The sequence below is a fragment of the Heterodontus francisci genome, unplaced genomic scaffold, assembly GCF_036365525.1.
Source record: "Heterodontus francisci isolate sHetFra1 unplaced genomic scaffold, sHetFra1.hap1 HAP1_SCAFFOLD_58, whole genome shotgun sequence".
NCBI classification, from domain to species: Eukaryota; Metazoa; Chordata; class Chondrichthyes; order Heterodontiformes; family Heterodontidae; genus Heterodontus; species Heterodontus francisci.
The window spans coordinates 5,785,112-5,808,601 of record NW_027142006.1 but is presented as its reverse complement, the minus strand read 5'-3'; the positions used below and the strand labels follow the sequence as shown (position 1 = coordinate 5,808,601).

At 45.0% G+C, this 23,490-nt stretch overlaps 1 protein-coding gene and 1 pseudogene across 1 annotated transcript; both read right to left on the bottom strand.

Annotated features, from left to right (window-relative positions):
• Positions 1-2,531: 2,531 nt before the first annotated feature.
• On the bottom strand, positions 2,532-2,921 carry LOC137365906 (histone H2A-like). The gene has a single exon (XM_068028150.1). The coding sequence runs from the start codon at positions 2,919-2,921 to the stop codon at positions 2,532-2,534; it is 390 nt and encodes a 129-aa protein (XP_067884251.1).
• Positions 2,922-4,827: 1,906 nt separating this feature from the next.
• The window catches only part of LOC137365873 (histone H2A-like), a 138,145-nt pseudogene continuing 119,482 nt past the window's right edge, over positions 4,828-23,490 (bottom strand).

The following is a 23,490-nucleotide window of genomic DNA, read 5'->3' as shown; positions in this document are numbered from 1 at the left end:
CCCAGAATTGAACCCGGGTTGCTGGAGTTGTGAAGCTGCAGTGCTAACCACTGCGCCACTGTGCCGCCCTGTGCTGCTCTACGTGGCGAAGGTCTGGCCCATACCCCAGTCCTGCGCTGTGGCAGTCACCCGAGCCATTTTCCGCTTCATCTGGGGATCTAAAATGGACCGGATCCGGAGGGACACGATGTTCAAATCACTGGACAAGGGCGGGAAAAATGTACCCAACGTGGCCCTCATCCTGATGACCACCTTCGTGTGCGGCTGCATCAAGCTGTATGTAGATCTCCAGTACGCAAACTCCAAGTGTCACTACGTGCTGAGGTTCTATCTGTCCCTGGTGTTGCGAAGGATGGGCCTGGTCACATTGCCGCAGAACGCTCCATCAAGTTGGACTGTGCCGTACCACCTATCCTTCGTGGAGCAGTTTCTGCGGGAAAACACCTTTGACCACCGATCCATCAGGCAGTGGTCTGCACGGAATGTCCTCAAGGCCCTACGGGAAAAGGAGACGGGGGATCCTGTCGGATGGTTCCCCGAGCAGACCGCCAAAGTCATTTGGCAGAATGCCTCATCACCAGAATTTTCAAACAAGCACCAAGACGTAGCTTGGCTGGTGGTGAGAAGAGCCTTCCCCGTCAGACCCTTCATGCACACCCGAAGTCTCGCCCCCTCTGCACAATGCCCCCACGGTGGCTGTGGTGGGGAAGAGACGGTTGCCCACCTCCTCCTGGAATGTGTCTTTGCAAAGCAGATGTGGAAAGAGATGCAGTGGTTTTTGTCAAGGTTCATCCCAAGCAGCTCTGTAACACAGGAGTCTGTGCTCTCCGGGCTATTCCCAGGGACGCACACCGAGACAAACATCAACTGCTGCTGGAACACTATCAACTCGGTGAAAGAAGTCCTTTGGTCTGCCCGAAACTTGCTGGTCTTCCAGCGCAAAGAGTTGTACACGACCGAATGTTGCAGACTGGCACATTCCAAGGTCCAGGACTACGTGCTGAGGGACGCACTAAAGCTTGGGGCAGCCGCAGCAAAGGCTCAATGTGGAAAGACCACTGTGTAAGGTCCCCCCACCAAGCTGAACGGAGGGGCTGGATCCATGGGAAACCCCTCGAACTGTATCGGGAAAACTTTTTGTGCTGTAAATGTAAAAATGTATATGGCATGACAATGAAATGGAAGGGTTGTGAGGCAACTCAAAATTGTATAGAAGGAAACGGATCACCTTTGCACTGTTGGTATTTGTTGACTTGATGCTGTTTTAAACTGTTTGGGAATGTAATTTTTACAGATTTTTAAGAATAAAGTATATTTTGGAAATAAAAAAATGTCAGGCAGAGGTAAAGGAGGCAAAGGACTGGGCAAAGGGGGAGCAAAGCCGCACTGCAAAGTGCTTCATGAGAATATCCAGGGCATCACCAAACCAGCAATCCGCCCGCCGCCTGGCTCGCTGTGGCGGGGTCAAGCGGATCTCGGGTTTGATCTATGAGGAGACTCGCGGGGTGTTGAAGGTTTTCCTGGAGAATGTGATCAGGGATGCGGTCACCTACACTGAGCACGCCAAGCGCAAGACGGTCACTGCCATGGATGTGGTGTACGCTCTGAAATGGCAGGGCCGCACTCTCTACGGATTCGGCGGTTGAACAACTCGACCCTTTCCTGCAAACACACAACAAAGGCTCTTCTAAGAGCCACCCACCGCCTCACAGAGAGAGCAGTGACCTGGAAACGGGAGATCTGATAGGCTGTTCAGAACTGTCTGGAATAAATCTGCGCTGTGTTCGGGTAGAAACTTGGAATCGCAGAGTTTGACATTTCAATTGCAGCAAGGATGTGCAGTGGATTTGATTTTCTAAACGGGCTGTGTAAACAGCGCCTGAGGCTCCACATTTAGTTATTTCCCCAGTCCACACATGCCCTCAGTGAAAAGCCACATCACTCTGGAATTCCCGGTTTGAGCCCGCGCTCACTTCTGATTGGTCACCCTCTTCCCATTCGCATGTCTTAACCAATCGCAGAGCCTCGAATTCGAAAACACAGCAAATCATTGGCTTAAATTGTCGTCCTAACACAGTTTGAATTCGAAAAAGGCGCCAATTTCAGTGTCGAAAAGAAGCGATTACTGGAAAATCTATTTAAATTTGTTGGTAAAATATTTTCCCGTAACCTTGACCATTTTTTATTCCGCTTTTATCGCCACAAATTCCAGGCGCTATTTTACGCACAGTTTTAACCTGACATTTATTTCCCACTCCATGGGAAAAGACTCCATTCAGCAATCCTTAAGGGACCAATAACTCAAACTCGGTGTGGAAGTGATAAGTTACAGACGATGGGTAATTCCCCTTCACACAGGATTCAGGGGGACACACTGAGAAGTCACTGAAATAGTTACTGAAACATTTTAAACAGTTCCTATTCTGTTCTGTTACTGACATGCTGGAATTAGACAATAATCAGCCCTTTCACAGAGACTGTGGGTGGCTCTGAAAAGAGCCTTTGGGTTATTAGATGACATTTTGGCCGCTTTACTTTTTCTGGGAGCTCTGAACGCTGGCTTTCTTGGGCAGCAGCACGGCCTGGATATTAGGCAGCACCCCGCCCTGAGCGATGGTCACTCCTCCCAGCAGCTTGTTGAGCTCCTCGTCGTTGCGCACGGCCAGCTGCAGGTGTCTGGGGATGATGCGGCTCTTCTTGTTGTCCCGGGCCGCATTACCGGCCAGCTCGAGGATTTCAGCAGTCAGATACTCGAGCACAGCAGCCAGATAGACCGGGACTCCGGCACCCACACGCTCACCATAGTTGCCCTTTCTCAGGAGTCTGTGAACACGGCCCACCGGGAACTGCAGTCCAGACCGGGAGGAGCGAGACTTGGCCTTGGCCCGAGCTTTCCCGCCGGTCTTTCCTCTTCCAGACATTTCCACAATCTCACAAATGCTTTCACAAAGAATGGTTAATTTACGCAGCATTTACTTTACTTATAGATTGAGAATTTTCCTCATTGGTCGGTACCTAATTCACTTCATTTGCCTATATTCACCAATAATCAGGTCACTGACAAACAGAAGAGGGCGGGATTTACCCGCCACGACATCAGAAGCAGAGAATTGTTCAATTTCAAAAAGCCCGCCAATTTCATTGCCGGAAAGGAGCGGATGAAAATAAATGTAATTCTTCGTCAAAAATTTAAAATCCCTTCTCTGTATTTTCTTTTATTCAACTTGTAAAATGTTGTTTAAATTGTGGCTCATTCTCCAATCGCTTTCAAACTGGCCCTGTTGGGAATAAATCCCTGTTCATTGCATTGGCCTGAAGTGAAACATTGTTTAGTTTTCAATCAGAGCTCAGTGTCCTTCTGTGAAAAGAGGGAGCCGGAACGAGTTCTGGAACTGCCCTTAACCTGCTCTGTAATAATCCCATCCCAGGCTGTTGCACTGCGGAGAGTTGCTGTTAATAAAATCATTAAGGGATTAAGGTCTAACCCTCAACACTGAAAGCAGCTGTTAATGCGGTCATTCAGGGTCTGTGAAAAAAAACAGTACAATAACAGCTTTAAGCAAAAAAGTGAAGATGGGTGAGCAGATTATGAGTTCTTGTAAGGTTGATGGGACAGCAAACACAGCAGTAAGATCCTTATTATATTATACATTGTCTTTAAGTGATTTAATAGAGATGTTCGGATGCAGCTTTTTCAGAGAGATTGTGGGTGGCTCTTAAAAGAGCCGTTGTGTTTGGGATGTTTTTCAGTCCATTGTGTAGTTTTACTTGGAGCTGGTGTACTTGGTCACCGCCTTTGTCCCTTCCGACACGGCGTGCTTGGCCAGCTCCCCGGGCAGCAGCAGGCGCACGGCGGTCTGGATCTCCCGGGAGCTGATGGTGCTGCGCTTGTTGTAATGGGCCAGGCGGGAAGCCTCACCCGCGATGCGCTCGAAAATATCGTTCACAAACGAGTTCATGATGCTCATGGCCTTGGAGGAGATACCGGTGTCGGGGTGAACCTGCTTCATCACTTTGTAGATGTAGATTTAGTAACTCTCCTTCCTCGACTTTCTCTGCCTCTTGCCGCCCTTTTCTGACGGTTTGCTCACAGTTTTCTTGGCGCCCTTCTTAGCAGCTGCTTTCTTCTTCTCCTCAACCATCTTCAGTTTCAATTTCAGACACAGAAATAAACCAAACCCCTTCCGAGTGCGGATTAAATAGACAATCCCACAGCTCTATGCTAATGAGGGATGGGGGAAAGTAAAGATTGTGATTGGGAGTGATGTCACAATGGTTTGATATTGTAATACTCTAATTGGTCTCTTTCGCCATCCAATCAGATTTAACATCTGCAACCAATCACAAACTCTCTCACTTCATTCAGGAATTACATTTCCCAAAGACTCTCTCCAGCCCCAGTTTCTATTGAAAAATCCACTGGGAAATGTCACCTGGCTGTGAGGATCCCTTATTTTCAGCAACTTCTCACATTCCGGCCTCTCTAAATTGAGCGCTTTGTTGGGCGGAAATATTTATTCAGGCAGTTTCAACAGCTCAGAGCCGACACTGGGTTAGAAACCAGAAATGGGAATACGGGTCACAAACAAGGAGTTTATGCTCAACTTTTATAAATTAAATCACTAGTTACCGGCCTCAGCTGGAGCATTGTGTCTAATTCTAGGTTCCACACTTCAGCAGGGATATCAAGGCCTGAGAGAGAGTGCAGAGGAGATTGACCAGAATGGTTCAAGAGATGCGGGAAAGAATAGCAAAGCTGGATTAATTCTTCTTGGAGCAGAGATGTTAATGTAATATTTAATAGTTGTGTTCTACATTGTAATGGGTTTAAGAGGAACTGTTCCCACTGGCAGAAGGGTCTGTAACCAGTGGACACAGAATTGTTAAAAGAATCAGAGGGGGAGACGAGGTGATATTTTAACACGCGTTCTGATGATCAGAAATGTACTGCTTGAAAAGGGAGGTGAAAACAGATTCAATAATAACTTTCCTGAGGGAATTGAATCATTACTTGATGGGGAAATTACAGGGCAATGTGAAAATGACAGGGAGGTGGAACTGATTAGATAATTCGTTCAAAGAGCGGCCACGGGCACAATTGTTCAAATGAACTCTTTGTGTGCTGTAAAATTGTGATTTATTGCTGTTCAGAAACACCCTGATAAACAGCCAAACTCTGTTTGAGATCTGTAACAGAAACTAGGCTGAAACACGTCTTTAATCAAATTTTGGTCTTAGACTCACAGTATCAGTGAATAGTTACAACACAATAGGAGGCCATTCAGCCCATTGATTCCATGCCAGCTTATTGGCCTTTCTTCCGCCCTGCATATTTTTCATTTCAATTACTTATCCAATTCCCTTTTGAAAGCTATGATTGAATCTGCCTTCTTCAGCCTATCAGGCATCCCCGATCCTAATCATTCACTCCATGAAAAAGTTTTTCTTCATGTCACCTTTCAGTTCACCAGTTTTAAACACCTGGAACTGAGCTGAGTATTTTATTGGCTCTGATTATAGCATCAGCGACCAAAAGACAGCGGCACAGTCCCAAAATCCACAGAAAGACTCAATGTATTGCTCCATGTGAGCGATGCTGTTAGAGCAGTGAACATAGCTGCCTTCCAAACAGCTGGAATAAAAACAGAAAATGCTGGAAATACTCAGCAGGTCAGGCAGCATCTGTGGAGAGAGAACAGAGTTAATGTTTCAGGTCAATGACCTTCCAAGCAGCTGTGCCCGGGTTTGATTCCCAGCCATTACAGTTTGGCGTTCCTTAAATTCCTCAGATGAGAAACTGAAAGATAGGAACTGAGTTGGGTACTGTCTCAAAGGAATTTTGTTTCCCAAACCAAGAAGTGTATAATTTGAATAAACATATTTCCAACACTGATTTCCTTCAAATTAAAGTTCAATTGAACTCTGATTTTACTCCTTTTTTATTGATAATTATTATTTGACCTGAATCATACAGTGGACTCAGAATAGAATTACTCAGATTCATTTTCCCACAGCTATTCCCATTGCTTATAAAAATAACAATTCCTGGATTCTGGAAGCTGTGGATTGGAGGGTAACAAACATATCCACACTATTCAAGAAAGGAAGGAGAGAGAAAGCAAGGAACTAGAGGCCAGTTTGCCTGACATCAGCAATGGGGAATATGCTACAATCTATTATTACAGACGTGGTAAAGGGTGATGTGGAATATCAGAATATGGTTGGGCAGAGTCAACATGGATTTATTAAAAGGAAATCGTCAATGATAAATTATTAGAATATGTAGAGGTTGTAACTGCCAGGGCAGATAAGGGGAACCAGTGGATGTAGTCTGTTTGGATTTTCAAAAAGCATTCAATAAGTTATCAAACAAGTAGTTATTACACCAATGTAGGTCCCATGCAATTTGGGGATAATATATTAGTATAGATTGAGTAGTAGTTAACAGACAAAAAACAGAGAGTAGGAATAACCCAGTCATTTTCGGCAGGAAAGCTGTAAGTAATTGGATACTGCAAGGATAGGTGCTCGGGACTCAGTTATTTCCATTCTGTATCAATGACTTAGATGAGGTGACCGAATGTAATGTTATCCATGTTTGCCGATGATATAAAGTGAGGTGGCAAAGTAAACAGTGAGGAGGATGCAAAGGGGGAAAAAAGGGATTTAGACAGACTAAGTATGTGGGCAAGAATGTGAGAGATGGAATATAATGGGGAGAAGTGTACAGTTACGCACTTTGGCAGGGCGGCGCAGTGGTTAGCACCGCAGCCTCACAGCTCCAAGGACCTGGGTTCGATTCCGGATACTGCCTGTGTGGAGTTTGCAAGTTCTCCCTGTGTCTGCGTGGGTTTTCTCCGGGTGCTCCGGTTTCCTCCCACAAGCCAAAAGACTTGCAGGTTGATTGGTAAATTGGCCATTATAAATTGTCACTTGCAGAGGCAGGTGGTAGGGAAATATAGGGACAGGTGGGGATGTTTGGTCGGAATATGGGATTAGTGTAGGATTAGTATAAATGGGTGGTTGATGTTCGGCACAGACTCGGTGGGCCGAAGGGCCTGTTTCAGTGCTGTATCTCTAATCTAAAACAGCAATACAGAACATTTTTGAAATTAGTGAGAGAATGGGGAATGTTTACATTCAGAGGGACCCGAGTGTCCTTGTCCAGGGATCACAGAAAGTTTACGTGCAGGTACTCAACCAATTAGGAAAGCAAATGATATGTTTGTCTTTATTGCAAAGAGATTAGAGTATGAGTATTTATTGCAATTATACAGCGTGAGATCACACTTGGAGTGCTGTGCAGTTTTGGTCCCCTTATCTAAGGAAGGATATACTTTCCTTAGAGGGAGTACAGAGACGTGCCACTAGGCTGCTTCCTAGGATGAGGGGATTGTCCTATGAGAAGAGATTGAATAGACTAGGCCTCTGTTCCCCAGAACTCAGTAGAGTGAGAGGTAATCTCACTGGCAGATAAAATGCACAGTGGCTTGACATGGTAAATGCTGGGAGGATGTTTCCTCTAGCTGGGCAATCTAGAATGAAGGGTTACAGTCTCAGTATAAAGGGCTTGGTCATATTTGACTGAGAAGAGGAGATTTTCTTTTCAGTCAAAGGGTTATGAATCTTTGGAATTCTGTATCCCAGAGAGCTCTGGATGCTCAATCATTGTGTATATTCAAGAGAAATCGATAGGTTTTTGGATATTAAGGGAATCAAGGGGGCTGTGCCAGTGTGGTAAGATGGAGTTGAGGAAGGAGAACAGCTGTTATATTATTGAATGGTGGAACTATTTCAATGGGCAGAGTGGCCACTCCTGCTCTTATTTCTTATGTAAACTTTCATTCCCTCCCAGGAATTGTTTTATTCTTCAAAAAGAGAAATACCGCAGCCGCTAGAAATCTGAATAACAGAAGATTCTGGAAACACTCAGCAGTTCCAGCAGTATTTGTGGAGAGAGGAAGGGAGGAGCAATGTTTCAGGTCTATGGAAGGGTCACAGAACTGGACCATTAACCCGAGCTTCTCTTCTCCACAGTTGTTTCCGGACTGGCTGAGTGTTTTCAGCATTTTAGCTTTTTTTCTTTCTATATGTTATCTCTTTCCCTTTTGACTGTTTGCTGTGAAACTTTCAGCATTGTGCTCAGTTCTTTGTGTAGTTATGTTTTCTTTATTTGAAGTAATGCAAATAGTATCCTGAAAAATCAGACAGAAATACTGCTCAATGTAGTGTAATATATAACAGGGCACATTTACAAATATCAGATCAATGTAGTAAACATTTTTATTAAGAATTGATTACTTTTATTTTCTGTATAAAAATGTGAAGCAATATGAGTTTATTACAAAGTTTATTACCTCACATTACCTGTTTATTAACCCTGACAGGCTGTGCCAATTTCTGCTTCTATGTTGCAGTTCTCACTTTCAGCTAGCAAATGTCAGCAATCTGTGATGCAGTGCAGTTTACAGATCAGACAGTCAACACGACATGCAATAATTGTTCAGATTATGGAGGACAGGTGGGATTTAGAAATACTGGGAATGGAGACAAGTTGTTATTACACTGAGTTTGCCCAAAGATTAGAGACACCATTGTGGCAAATCAGTCAGTTGTCCTGTACATGAGAATGAGAATCATTCTGTATTTGTGGCTGTCAGTCTCTATTACTGAGTGGGAGTGTGGGATTCATGCTGCATTGGTCAGTCTGTGGTACAAAGTGTGATATTCACTCTGAATGTATAAGGCTCTGGAACTGTTTGTGTGTGTGGAATTCATTCTGTATCTGTCAATCTCTGGTACTATATATGAATGTGGCATATATGTTATAGCTCTCAGTGTCACTGTATGTGTGTGTGGGTTTCATTTGATATCTGTCAGCCTCTGTTTCTGTACACGACTGTCAGATTCATACTGTGCCAAAATGTCCCTGTTGCTGTATGTGACTGTGTGATTCATTCTGTATCTGTCATTCCCTGGTACTATGTGTCAGTATAGACTCATTCTGTATCCCAGTCACATGCACTATATTTGAGAGTGCGATTAATTCTGTACCTTTAAGTCACTGGTATTATATGTAAGTGTTGGATTTCTGTTGGATCTCTCAGTTATTGTTTCTGTTGTGCATTTGGGATGGACATAACATCTGTCAGTCTCTGGTCCTGCCTGTGAGTGTGTGTTTTGTTCAGTACCTGTCAGTCACAGGTACTGTCCGCGTGTGTACTTTTCGTTCAATATTTTCAGTTTCTGGTACTGCCTGTGAGTGTAGGTTATGTTCAATGTCTGTCAGTCTCTGGCACTGCCTGTGAGTGTGGGTTTTGTTCAGTATCTGTCAGTCTCTGGTACTGCCTGTGAGTTTAGGTTATGTTCAATGTCTGTCAGTCTCTGGCACTGCCTGTGAGTGTAGGTTATGTTCAGTATATGTCAGTCTCTGGTACTGCCTGTGAGTGTGGGTTGTGTTCAGTATCTGTCAGTCTCTGGTACTTCTTGTGAGTGTGGGTTTTGTTCAGTATCTGTCAGTCTCTGGTACTGCCTGTGAGTGTGGGTTTTGTTCAGTATCTGTCAGTCTCTGGTACTGCCTGTGAGTGGAGGTTATGTTCAGTATCTGTCAGTCTCTGGTACTGCCTGTGAGTGTGGGTTTTGTTCAGTATCTGTCAGTCTCTGGTACTTCCTGTGAGTGTGAGTTTTGTTCAGCATCTGTCAGTCTCTGGTACTGCCTGTGAGTGTGGATTTTGTTCAGTATCTGTCAGTCTCTGGTACTGCCTGTGTGTGGGATGCATTCAGTAGCCATTAATCTCTGGGTTAGTTTGTCATTCTGGATTCACTCTACACAAAATAACATAGTATTTACAGCACAGAGACAGGCTTTTCTGCCCAAGTGCTGGTAGTTCCAATGAGGTTACTCCAACCCTACTTCATCTAATCCTATCAGCAAATCTCTCAAATTGTTTTTGCCTCATTTAATCATTTAGCTTGATGTTAAATGTAACAATGTTCAGCAGCTCAAGTGCTGTCAAAGCAGGGTAAAGAAGATTCCCCTGAGTTATTTATTTAATTTATTACTGACTATTTCATATCGACAGCTTTGGACTCCACCACAAGTGGGAAACATCTCTACCTCTACCCTAACGAAACCCTTCATATTATGCAATGCTTCTATTAGGTGACCACTTAGAGAAAACAGCCCAGGCTTGTTCAATAGTATGAACTCCTGTGGGACATATAGCTCATTTTGCATTTATGGAATAAATACTGTATCTCAGTCTGAAACTGTATGTGATTTTAGATTGGCATATAATGTGTAGCTCAGGCTGCAATAAATAACTGAGACAATATCTTTCACTCGAACACTATAGTTTTGTGGAGTGCTATGTTATTTGTCATTCAGTCTGTTCTGATAGAATATATAATGTTGCCTTTAAGTCTGAGGCAATGGGGGGTCAGGTACAAGGTCCGGGGGTGCCCAATGGGAGCGGTTGGAGCTTTGAGGGTGGCCCTCCATGGGGAACAGGGTGCCTAATCAGGAGGACCCCCCCGCAGCCCGCAAGAAAGATGCCTGGTTTTATCAGGCAGGGTTCTTGGTGCCTTTGCCACACTGCCTCCCCGCCCCCAACCCAACCGAGGATAAAATACCTGCAGCAGAGAGAGGAGGCCCATAAGTGGCTGTTAATTGGCCAATTAAGGGCCTTGCTTGGCCTGGGGCAGACAGGCTGTTTCTCCCCACCCCCGTTCCCTGTAATATTGCAGTGGGTGTGGGAGGGGGTCAGAAAATTTCCATCAGATTGGAAGTTGGCAAATGTTACACTGCCTTTCAGGAAAGGAGGGAGAGAGAAAACTGTGAACTACAGGCCAGTTAGCCTAATATCAGTCCTTGGGAAAATGCAGGAAGTCTGAACAATGCATTGAGAAAAGCATTCAAACAAGTCAACATGATTTTCCTGAAGGGAAATCTTGTTTGACAAATTTATGAGAGTTTTTTGAGGATGTAACTAGCAGGGTAAAGGGAAACTAGTCATATTCCTGGATTTCCAAAAGGCATTCAATAAGGTGCTACATAAAAGGTTAATAGAGAAGATAAGGGACTCATGGAATTGTGGGTAATATATTAGCATGGATAGAGGATTGGTTAACGGACAGGAAGCAAAGAGTGGGTAGAAACAGATTGGCAGGCAGTGAATAATGGAGTGTCGCAAGGATAAGTGCTGGGGTCTCAGCTATTTACAATCTAAATTAATGACTTAGATGAAGAGACAGAGAGTAATGTATCTAGGTTTGCTGATGATACAAAGGTAGGTGGAAAGGGAAGCTGTGGGAGGACATAGAGAGGCTGCAAAGAGATTTAGACAAGTTCAGTGAGTGGGCAAGAAGATGGAGTATAATGTAGGGAAGTGTGAAGTTCTTCACTTTGGTCATAAGAATAGAAAAGTAGAATATTTGATAAAAGGTGTGAAACTTGTAACTGTTGGTGTTCAAAGAGAATTGAGTGTTCTTGTACAAGGAATACAGAAAGTTAGCATGCAGGTACAACAAGCAATTAGGAAGGCAAATGGCGTGTTGGCCTTTATTGCGAGGGGATTAGAATACAGCAATAAAGAAGTGAGTTACAATTGCACAGGATTTCGGTGAGACCACATCTGGAATACAGTGTGAAGTTTTGGTCTGCACACTTAAGAAAGGATATATGTGCATTGGAGGCGGTGCAGCAAATGTTCACTAAATTAGTCCCTGGGATGAGGGGATTGTCCTATCATGAGAGGCTGAGTAAATTGGGCCTATACTCTGGAGTTTAGAAGAATGAGAGGTGATCTCATTGAAACATACAAAATTCCGAAGGGGCTGGATAGGGGAGACACTGAGATTGTTTCTGCTGGTCAGAGAATCTAAAACATGGGGACACAGTCCCACGATAAGGGGCTGATCATTTAGGACTGAGATGAGGAGAAATTATTTCACTCAAAGGGTTGTGAATCTTTGGAATTTTCTACTCCAGAGTATTGTGGATGCTCCATCATTGAATACATGCAAAGCTGCGATAGACAGATTTTTGATCTCTCAGAGAATCAGGGGATAAGGCGAGCAGGCGGGAAAGTGGAATTGAAGCCTAAGATCATCCATGATGGTACTGAATGGCGGAGCAGGCTCCACGGGCCATATGATCTACTCCTGCTCCTATTTTGTGTGTTTTTGTGTTCTGACTACTTCTGCTGTCGGTGATTGTGGAATTGATGTCTCTGCTCTCTGTGACTGATACTGTACTTACTGTGTGTGAGGAGCTGGCTGCACTTCCCCTTGTGTCGAGGAATCACTACATTTATTCAGCTTCCTCAAGTATTGCCTGTGGAAAGAAAAAGTATTTATTATAATTCAGGAAGAGATGTGATGGAAGTTACAAGAGAGACCAAAACAATTTTTCAATGAATAATCATTGTGAACAATCACAAAGGAAACCCAGCAATACAAACAGAGTCAGTGTCTGATTCCACTGCAGTCCTGCAGCCCCCAGCGACTGCATACCAGGGGCTTTGGCCATTTTACAACAATTAAATAACATCCAGAAACAATCCACTGGGCCATGAATGGGACTGACCGATGGAGCAGGGACTTTTACACAGGTCAGATTTCCTGATCCCGCTCTCATGGTCTAACCGTTCAAATGAAACCAAACAGCCGCTGTTTAAAATGTATCCTTCACACTTCTCACCTGGTGCTTATAATAGATTCTCTTTGTGTAACTCCCCACATCCTGACTGTCCGTTTCTGTTTCCACACTTCACTGTCCAATAACAACAAACTGTGGGAACAGGCGATATCCCTCTCATTCCGCTGGCGCGGACACGATGGGCCGAATGGACTCATTCTGTGCCGGAAGTTTTCCACGTTTCTGGCTGAAGTGCTGCAGAAATCTGCGACAGCGCACCCCTCCCCCAGCACTGCCTGTGAGCGGAAGAAGATGGTTTAAAACAGCCGCGAATGGAGAGATCCCGGTCCCGGGGCAAGGCAGCAAACAGCAGCCTCCTTCCAGCAGCAGATCGCTTTGGGAGCATGTCCGCAGATAGACTCAGAGATCAGCATCGAGTCCGGGGCAAGTTCAGGGGCAGACGAGGGCTGTTTGTAAGAGGCGGAGTGGATCTGGAACTGGTCTCAGAACATGGAGTGAGTGGAGAGGCCATTCTCGGGTTGTGTGTGGACAAGGGGATGGAGACAGAATGGGAAGAAACTTACTGTAGTGGAGTGAAACAGTGACAATATTTGTGTTGCGGTGGTTCTTTTGCGGGTATCCATAATGATTATTATTTGAGAGATTAAATTCATTCAAACTCTATATCTTTGATCTCACCTGTATTTTAGTTACAAACATACTTTTGTTCAAACAGGCAAATGATTGAATGAACCAGAATAAATGGGCTATTTCCTCCACCCAAGTTACAAGGAAGAGTGTCACCAGTTCCTTCTCACACACAATATGTACATTATCACTCACAGAGCGCAGTCACAGACAGGTCATCAGTTCCACAGTCTCAGACAGCAGAAATAGTTCCAGAGACACATTTTCAATCCATCAATCAAATAGAGCAGGAAAGACAGACGTTGTTTCTATGTCACCCCAACTCATTACCACTGACAGGTAGATACATAAATCCCAGTCCAACATCTCACCCACTATCAAGTTATCAGTGTGTCAATCCCACAATAGTGCAACCTCAGCTACAAATTAAACACACAGAGAACTGACACGTGGTTCCTGTTTCAAAGTGACAGAATTAACCTCAATAATGTACTCTGAGATTTAAGTTAAATACCAGCCCAATATTTACACAGGTTATGAGTTTATTATCAGTATTAATTCCCATCATGTTTCCAGACATATACATTAGACTCAAGTTCATAATCAGATTGAGAGATTCTGAAATATCATATAACCTGAGATCCAAACTCAGATTCCAGTTTAAAACTCATCCAGATTGTGAAACTAAAAGATACATTATAAATTTGATCAGTATAGTCTGAGCTATAAGTTACATACCAGTCCTGAAACCTCGTACAGTGGCAGATGGAAGATACTGTACAATTCCAGACTGAGCTCATTTTACATGCAAGTCCAAGATACTCACTCAGACTGAATGGCACTGATCAAATTGATTAGTACAGCCTGAGTTACACTTGCACACCAATCCTGTATCAGATTGCAGGATACATTATCTTTCACTATTGTGTTCACAGTGACAGATATTTAATACTAAGCAAAACCTCAAATATATTGTCTGCTGAAAACCTACCACATCAATGGCCTGTTGCTGTGCTGACATTTTATGGAGAATAAATCCAGACTTGCCATCAGTCCCAGGGACGGAGGATTATATAATGAATCCCACACTCACACAGAGTACCAGATACTGACAGATAGAGAGTGATGCTGAAACACATGCTCAGTGCCAGATGCTGAAAGATATAGGTTGATTACTGCACTCACTCACAGTACTTCAGCCTGAGTCATCTAAAGCAACCTAACACACAAAAAATAGCAGTGAGAGTGTAAGAAAGAGTCCAAAACTCACATAGAGTACCAGACACTGATAGATACAAACTGAAAATTACACACACATGGATATAAGATTGGCTAACTCACAGGAAACAGAGAGTGGGGACTAATGGGGCATTTTCAGATTGGAAAACTGTAACTAATGGAATGTCACAGGGATCAGTGCTGGTGCCTCAACTATTTATGGTCTATATTAATAATTGCATGAAGGCACTGAGTGAACTGTTGCCAAATTTATTGGTGGTACAAAGATAGGTAGGAAAGAAAGTTGTGAGGAGGACATAAAGTGTCTGCAAAGAGATATAGATAGGTTAAGTCAGTGGGCAAAAGTTTGGCAGATGGAGTATAATATAGGAAAATGTGAGATTGTCTACTTTGGCAGGAAGAATAGAAAAACAGAATATTACTTACACAGAGACAGACTGCAGAATGCTGCTGTACTGAGGGATCTGGGTGCCAGGTACATGAATTACAGAAAAGTTAGCATGAAGGTATAGCAAGTAATTAGGAATGCAAATGGAATGTTGGAATTTTTAGCAAGGGGAATGGAGTATAAAAGTAGGGAAGTTTTGCTGGAACTGTGCAGGGCATTAGTGGCATCCCAACTAAAGTACTTCATACAGTTTTGGTCTCCTTACTTAAGGAGGGATATACTTGTATTGGAATCAGTTCAAAGAATGTTCACTAGGCTGATTACTGGGATGAAGGGTTGACTTGTGAGAAAAAGTTGAGCAGATTGGGCCTCTACTCACTGGAGTTTAGAAGATTGAGAGGTGATCTTATTGAAACCTATAAGATTCTCAGTGGGCTGGACAGGTAGATGCTGGGAAGATGCTTCTCCTTGTGGGGGAATGTAGAATTATGGGCCACAGTTTCAAGATAAGTGGTCTCCCATTCAAGAAAGAGATGAGGAGGAATTTCTTCTGTCAGAGGGTTGCTCATCTTTGGAATTCTGTTCTCCAGAGGACTGTGGAGGCTGGGTCATTGAATATATTCAAGGCTGTGATAGACAGATCTTTTCATGTACAAGGGAGTCATTGGTCAATGGGCACAGGCAGGAAAGTGGAATTAAGGCCTCAATCAGAACAGGCATGATCTTATTGAATGGCAGAGCAGGATTTATGGGCCACATGGCCTTCTAGAAGCGATCCTGAGTGTCATTGTCGATATCTGCCCTTGGTGACAGGAGGTTCCCAAGGTATGAGCAGTGATCCACATTGTCCAGTGATTCGCCGTGGATCTTAATAGTCGGGGGCAGTGTCGGGGAGCAGGCTGGCAGAGGACCTTCGCTTTCCGGATGTTTTGCTTCAAGCCAATTCTTTCATGCGCCTCCATGAATGCATCGATGAGGGTTTGAAGCTTGGCCTCTGAGTGTGCGCATATGCAAGCGTTGTCATCATACTGCAGCCCAATGACAGATGTTGGAGCGGCCTTGCTTCAGGAAATGTAGTTTCAATAGTTTCCCACTCGTCCGGGAGAGTAGATCTGCTTACACGAACTAAAGAACAGCTGATGGGCTGAAAGAGTGCAGGAAATACAGCAACTTGCTGACAGCCACGACATGTGTGGATTCTTCAGCACCGTCAAGACCATTTATGGCCCAAATTACCAAGGACCTACCCTACTGAGAGTAAAGAATGGAGTGACACTGATCAAGGTCAGAGAGGCAGTCAGCACTCGTTGGAAGTAGCACTTTGAAGATCTTCTCAATCGCAACTCAGTCCTTGATGCAAGTGCCACATTCCACAGCTTGTTCCCCACCATGACGTCAGCACAATCCCAGCCCAACAGAAATTGAAAAGGCAATCTAACAGGTAAAAAAAAAATGAAGGCCACCGGCATAGATGGAATTCCCTCTGAAAATCTAAAATACGACAGAGAAGAAGACTTAACACAAATACATGGTCTCATTTCCCTCAGCTGGAAGGACGAGAGCATGACAGGGATCTCTGAGATGCTGTCATTGTGATCATCACCAAAAATGGTGACAAGACCGACTGTGGTAATGACAGAGGGGTATCCCAGCTGTTCACTACAGGGAAGGCCATCACAAGAGTCCTTCTCAACTGTCTCCTCCCCGTGCCTGAAGATCTCCCACTGGAATCACAATGTGGATTCTGTCCATCAAGAGACACAGTGGACATGATCTTCACAGCAAGACAACGCCAAGAAAATGTAGGGAGCAGCAGCAACCTTTCTACCTGGTCTTCTCTGACCTGACAAAGGCCTTCGACTCGACCAACCAGGAAGGATTATGGAACGTCTTCCTCAAATTTGGCTGCCGGAAAAATTCGGCACCGACCTCCAACGACTGCATGATGACATGCAAGCTGTAATCCTTCCCAATGGACCTACCACTGACCCAATCCCAATGCAAACTGGGGTCAACTAAGTCTGTGTCATCGCACCAACGCTCTTTTCCATCTTCCTCGCCGCAACACTCCGCCTCAACTCCTCACACTCAAACACAGCAACAGAGACTGACAGATACAGAATGGATGTCACACTCAAACACAGTACCAGAGTCTGACAGATACAGTGGCGCAGTGGTTAGCACTGCAGCCTCACAGCTCCAGGGACCCGGGCTCGATTCTGGGTACTGCCTGTGCGGAGTTTGCAAGTTCTCCCTGTGACCGGTGGGTTTTCGCCGGGTGCTCTGGTTTCCTCCCACCGCCAAAGACTTGCAGGTTGATAGGTAAATTGGTCATTGCAAATTGCCCCTAGTGTAGATTGGGATTACTGCAGGGTTAGTATAAATGGGTGATTGTTGGTCGGCACAGACTCGGTGGCCCGAAGGGCCTGTTTCAGTGCGATATCTCGAAATAAATAAATACAGAATAAATCCATACAGCACCAGAGATTGAGAACTGCTGAATGACAGAACACACTCAAACACAGGAGCAGAGAATAAAAGAAATGGAATTAATTGCACACTCACAACGACACAGAATCATCAATAAGCGTCCTCTCAACAACATGCAGAACATTTCCAGAGAGCTTGACACAGGGAGCGGCACTTTCAATGTAAACTGGTGCTGGGGAGTGTCTTTGTGAAACATCCTTCCTGATTGCAGTACGAATGTTTGTGATTGGCTGCAAAGTTTGAATGTGATTGGATGGCGAAGGACACCAATTACAGTATTACAATAGAAAACCATTGTGACATCACTCCCAATCACCCAATCACAATCTTTACTTTTCCCCATCCCTCCTTAGCATAGAGCTGTGGGATTGTCTATTTAATCCGCACTCGGAAGGGGTTTGGTTTATTTCTGTGTCTGAAGTTGAAACTGAAGATGGTTGAGGAGAAGAAGAAAGCAGCTGCTAAGAAGGGAGCCAAGAAAACTGTGAGTAAACCGTCAGCAAAGGGCGGCAAGAAGCGGAGAAAGTCGAGGAAGGAGAGTTACTCCATCTACATCTACAAAGTGATGAAGCAGGTTCACCCCGACACCGGCATCTCCTCCAAGGCCATGAGCATCATGAACTCGTTTGTGAACGATATTTTCGAGCGCATCGCGGGTGAGGCTTCCCGCCTGGCCCATTACAACAAGCGCAGCACCATCAGCTCCCGGGAGATCCAGACCGCTGTGCGCCTGCTGCTGCCCGGGGAGCTGGCCAAGCACGCCGTGTCAGAAGGGGCAAAGGCGGTGACCAAGTACACCAGCTCCAAGTAAAACTGCACAATGGACTGAAAAACATCCCAAACACAACGGCTCTTTTAAGAGCTACCCACAATCTCTAAAAAAGCTACAACATCATCCCGATAGTATCAATTTGTTTTTTTTTTATCCAAAGGGTCTGGAACTTTCTAATTGCCTTTGTGATATCTGTTTTAACCCCATGGATTCTGGGTGATTCACGTTCACTGTTGAGATCTTTGTGTCTCTACTTAATAATGCCGTGTAAATTAATTACTGATCACTGACCCCATGTGCGCGTTCATTTTCGCTATTGTACCATTTCGTCAATGAGCTGACAGATCAGTTCTCAGTCACTTGTTTCCCTTGTTCAAGCTCGGCCTCAATAATTAATAAGTACATTTACTAGAAACCCCGCTGTTGGCGGAAACCTCAGTCTCTCATTTCAACTCCTGACAGTAAAAATCTTCTGTCCGCTTTTTTCTCCCACAAATAGGTTCAATCTAGAATCAGTGATGCGGTATCTTGACAAAGATTGACCTGAAATGTGTCCGCTTCCACAATGCTGTGAATGAGACTTTCTGCCGCCGCTTACAGACTGTTTCAAAAAGGACGGAGAATAGTCCGAGATCAAAGCGCACATGGGCTCAGTGATCAGTAATTAATTTACGCCCCATTATTAAGTAGAGACACAAAGATATCACAGACAGTGAAACTGAATCACCCAGAATCCATGGGGTTAAAAGAGATCAGAAAGGCAATTAGAAAGTTCCAGACTCTTCGTATAAAAAAACAAAACAAATCAAAACCAGAGAGATGATGTTGTAGCTTTTTCAGAGAGAATGTGGGTGGCTCTTAAAAGAGCCGTTGTGTTTGGGATGTTTTTCAGTCCATTGTGCAGTTTTACTTGGAGCTGGTGTACTTGGTCACCGCCTTTGTCCCTTCCGACAGAGATACCGGTGTCGGGGTGAACCTGCTTCATCACTTTGTAGATGCAGATGGAGTAACTCTCCTACCTCGACTTTCTCCGCCTTTTGCCTCCCTTTGCTGACGGTTTACTCACAGTTTTCTTGGCGCCCTTCTTAGCAGCTGCTTTCTTCTTCTCCTCAACCATCTTCAGTTTCAATTTCAGACACAGAAATAAACCAAACCCCTTCCGAGTGCGGATTAAATAGACAATCCCACAGCTCTATGCTAATGAGGGATGGGGGAAAGTTAAGATTGTGATTGGGTGATTGGGAGTGATGTCAAAACGGTTTTATATTGTAATTCTCCAATTGGTGTCTTCCGCCATCCAATCAGAATAAATATTTGCAGCCAATCACAAACACCCTTACTGCAATCTGTAAGTATATTTCAGAAAGACTCTCTCCAGTCCCAGTTTGGAGTAAAACAGCCGCTCCCTGTGTCAAGCTCCCTGGAAATGTCCTGGCTGTTGTTGGGAGGACACTTATTGACTGATTCTGTGTCGTTGTGTCTCTGCTATTGCATGTGAGTGTGCAATTAATTCCGTTTATTTTACTCTCTGCTCCTGTGTTTGAGTGTTTTATGTAATTTGGTAGCTCTCAGTCTCTGGTTCCGTGTCAGTGCACCATTTTCCCACACTCTCTTGGCCAGTCTGGACATACCAGTGGAAGCCTTTCCCATGTGCTTGTTGACTTCTGCATCGGGAGACAGGTTACTGGTGATAGTTGAGCCTGGACAGGTGAACTCTTGAACCACTTCCAGAGCGTGTTCGCCCATATTGATGGATGGAGTATTTATAATGTCCTGTCCCATGATGTTCGTTTTCTTGAGGATGATGGTTAGGCCAAATTCGTTGCAGGCAGCCGCAATGCTGTCAATGAGTCTCTGCAGACACTCTTCAGTGTGGGATGTTAATGCAGCATCGTCAGCAAAGAGGAGTTCCCTGATGCGGACTTTCTGTACTTTGCTCTTCGCTCTTAGACGGGCAAGGTTGAACAAACTGCCATCTGATCTTGTGTGGAGGAAAATTCCTTCTTCTGAAGACTTGAACGCATGTGAGAGCAGCAGGGAGAAGAAGATCCCAAACAGTGTAGGTGCGAGAACACTGCTATGTCCAGACTGGCCAAGTGAGTGTGGGGAAATGGCACACTGACATGGAACACAAAAGTCCAAGTATATCAAGCCTGTGTCCTCAGTACTTTGCTCGACGGCAGCGAGGCCTGGACAACGTATGTCAGCCAAGAGTGACGTCTCAATACATTCCATCTTTGCTGCCTCTGGAGAATCCTTGGCATCAGGTGGCAGGACCGTATCTCCAACACAGAAGTCCTTGAGGCGGTCAACATCCCCAGCATATACACCCTAAGGAGCCAGCGGCGCTTGAGATGGCTTGGCCATGTGAGCCGCATGGAAGATGGCAGGATCCCCAAGGACACATTGTACAGCAACCTCGTCACTGGTATCAGAACCACCGACCATCCATGTCTCTGCTTTAATGTCGTTTGCAAACACGACATGAAGTCCTGTGACATTGATCACAAGTCGTGGGAGTCAGTTGCCAGTGATCGCCAGAGCTGGCGGACAGCCATAAATGCGGCGCTAAAGTGTGGTGAGCCGAAGAGACTTAGCAGTTGGCAGGAAAAAAGACAGAAGCTCAAGGGGAGAAACAACTGTGTAACAGCCCTGACAACCAATTTTATCTGCAGCACCTGTGGAAGAGTCTGTCGCTCTGGAATGTGCCTTTTATAGCCATTCCAGACGCTGCTTCACAAACCACTGACTAGCTCCAGGCACTTACCCATTGTCTCTCGAGACAAGGAGGCCAAAGAAGAAGAAGAAGAAAAGAAGTCTCCGGTGCTGTGTGGATTCATTCTGTATCTATCAAACTCTAGGACTGTGAGTGTGACATCCATTCTGTATCTGTCAGACTCTGGTACTGTGAGTGTGACATCCATTCTGTATCTGTCAGACTCTAGGACTGTGAGTGTGACATCCATTCTGTATCTGTCAAACTCTGGTACTGTGAGTGTGACATCCATTCTGTATCTATCAAACTCCAGGACTGTGAGTGTGACATCCATTCTGTGTCTGTCAGACTCTGGTACTGTGAGTGTGACATCCATTCTGTATCTGTCAGACTCTGGTACTGTGAGTGTGACATCCATTCTGTATCTGTCAGTCTCTGGTACTGTGAGTATGAGGAGATGAGGTGGAGTGTTGCGGCAATGATGATGGAAAAGAGCATTGGTGCGATGACACAGCCTTGCTCGACCCCAGTTTGCATTGGGATTGGGTCAGTGGTAGGTCCGTTGGAAGGATTACAGCTTGCATGTCATCATGCAGTCGTCAGAGGATGATGATGAATTTCTCTGGGCAGCCAAATTTGAGGACGTTCCATAATCCCTCCTGGTTGGTAGAGTCGAAGGCCTTTGTCAGGTCAGAGAAGACCAGGTAGAAAGGTTGTTGCTGCTCCCTACATTTTCTTGGAGTTGTCTTGCTGTGAAGATCATGTCCATTGTGCTTCTTGATGGACAGAATCCACATTGTGATTCCAGTAGGAGCTCTTCAGCCACGGGGAGGAGGCAGTTGAGAGGGACTCTTGTGATGGCCTTCCCTGTGACGGACAGCAGGGATACCCCTCTGTAGTTACCACAGTCAGTCTTGTCACCTTCTTTAAAGATGATCACTATTACAGTGTCTCAGAGATCCCTGTCATGCTCTCCTCCTTCCAAATGAGGGAAATTAGACCATGTATTTGTGTCAAGAGTGCTTCTCTGCCAGATTTTAGAATTTTGATGGGAATTCCATCTATGCCAGCGGCCTTATTGTTTTTTAGCTGTCAGATGGCCTTTTCAATCTCTGTCAGGCTGGGATTGTGCTGACAGCACGGTGGGTAGCATGCTGTGGAATGCGGTCAAGAGCACTCGCATCAAGGACTGAGTCACAATTGAGGAGATCTTCAAAGTGCTCCTTGCAACGAGTGCAGACTGCCTATCTGTCCTTGATAAATGTCACTCCATTCTTTTGCTCTCAGTGGGGTAGGTCCTTGGATACATGGGCCGTGAATGCTGTTGACTGTGCTGAAGAATCCACACATGTCGTGGCTGTCAGCTAATTTTTGTAGTTCCAGTGTTCTTTCAGCCCATCAGCTGTTCTTTAGGTCGCATGTGTAGATCTACTCGACAGGACGAGAGGGAAACTATTTAACCTATGTTGCCTCCAGTCCAGATGTAAGGCCACTCCAACCTCTGTCATCAAGCTGCAGTATGCTGACGACGCCTGCGTATGCGCACACTCAGAGGCCAAGCGTCAAACCCTGATCAATGCATTCACGGAGGTGTATGAAATAATTGGCCTTAAGCAAAACATCCAGAAGACAAAGGTCCTCTACCAGCCTGCTCCCCGACACTGCCCCTCGACTATCAAGATCCACGGTGAACCATTGGGCAATGTGGATCACTGCTCATACCTTGGGAACCTCCTGTCACCAAGGGCAGATATCGACGATGACACGCAGCATCACCTCTAGCGTGTCAGCGTAGCCTTCAGTCATCTGAGGAAAAGAATGTTTGATGACAAAGAACTCAAATCAGACACCAAGCTCATGGTTGACATGGCTGCAGTGTTACCTGCCCTCCTGTATGTGTCAGAAATATGGACACTGTACAGCAGACATCTCAAAGCCCTGGAGAGATATCACCGGTGGTGATTCCGCAAGATCCTGCAAATTCAGTTGCAGGACAGGCGCTGCAATATCAGTGTCCTCTCTCAGGCCAACATCCCCAGTATCGAGACACTGATCATGGCTAGTCAGTTATGTTGGATGGGCCACATCATCCCCATGCCTGACGCCAGAGTCCCAAAACAAGCTTTCTACTTTGAACTCCATCAGGGCAAGAAGCTACCAGGAGGACAGAGGAAACATTACAAGAATTTCCTTCAAGACATCCTGAAAAAATGTGACATCTGCACTGATTCATGGGCATCTCTTGCCTGAGACCACCCAAAATGGAGAAGAAGCATCCGCGAAGGTGCCAGCCAGTTTGAAATTCGTCGACATGCCCAGGAAGCAACCAAATGCAAACAGTGGAAGGAGTATTTGGAAATTGGAGAATCCCATTCACCCACTTCACCAAGCACCATCTGCCCCACCTGTGGCCGAGTGTGTGGATCAAGAATTGGACTATTCAGTTACCTAAGGACCCACAACCCTGGAGTGGAAGAAAGTCATCCTCATTCCCGAGGGAGTTCCGAAGAAGAAGTTTAGTGTGACATCCATTCTGCATCTGTCAGTCTCTGGTTTTGAATATGAGTGTGGGATTCATTCAGTATCTGTCAGTCCCTTGT

What these genes read in the sequence shown, in the direction of transcription:
- LOC137365906 (XM_068028150.1), bottom strand. Translation starts at nt 2,921, where the DNA reads ATGTCTGGAAGAGGAAAGACCGGCGGGAAAGCTCGGGCCAAGGCCAAG.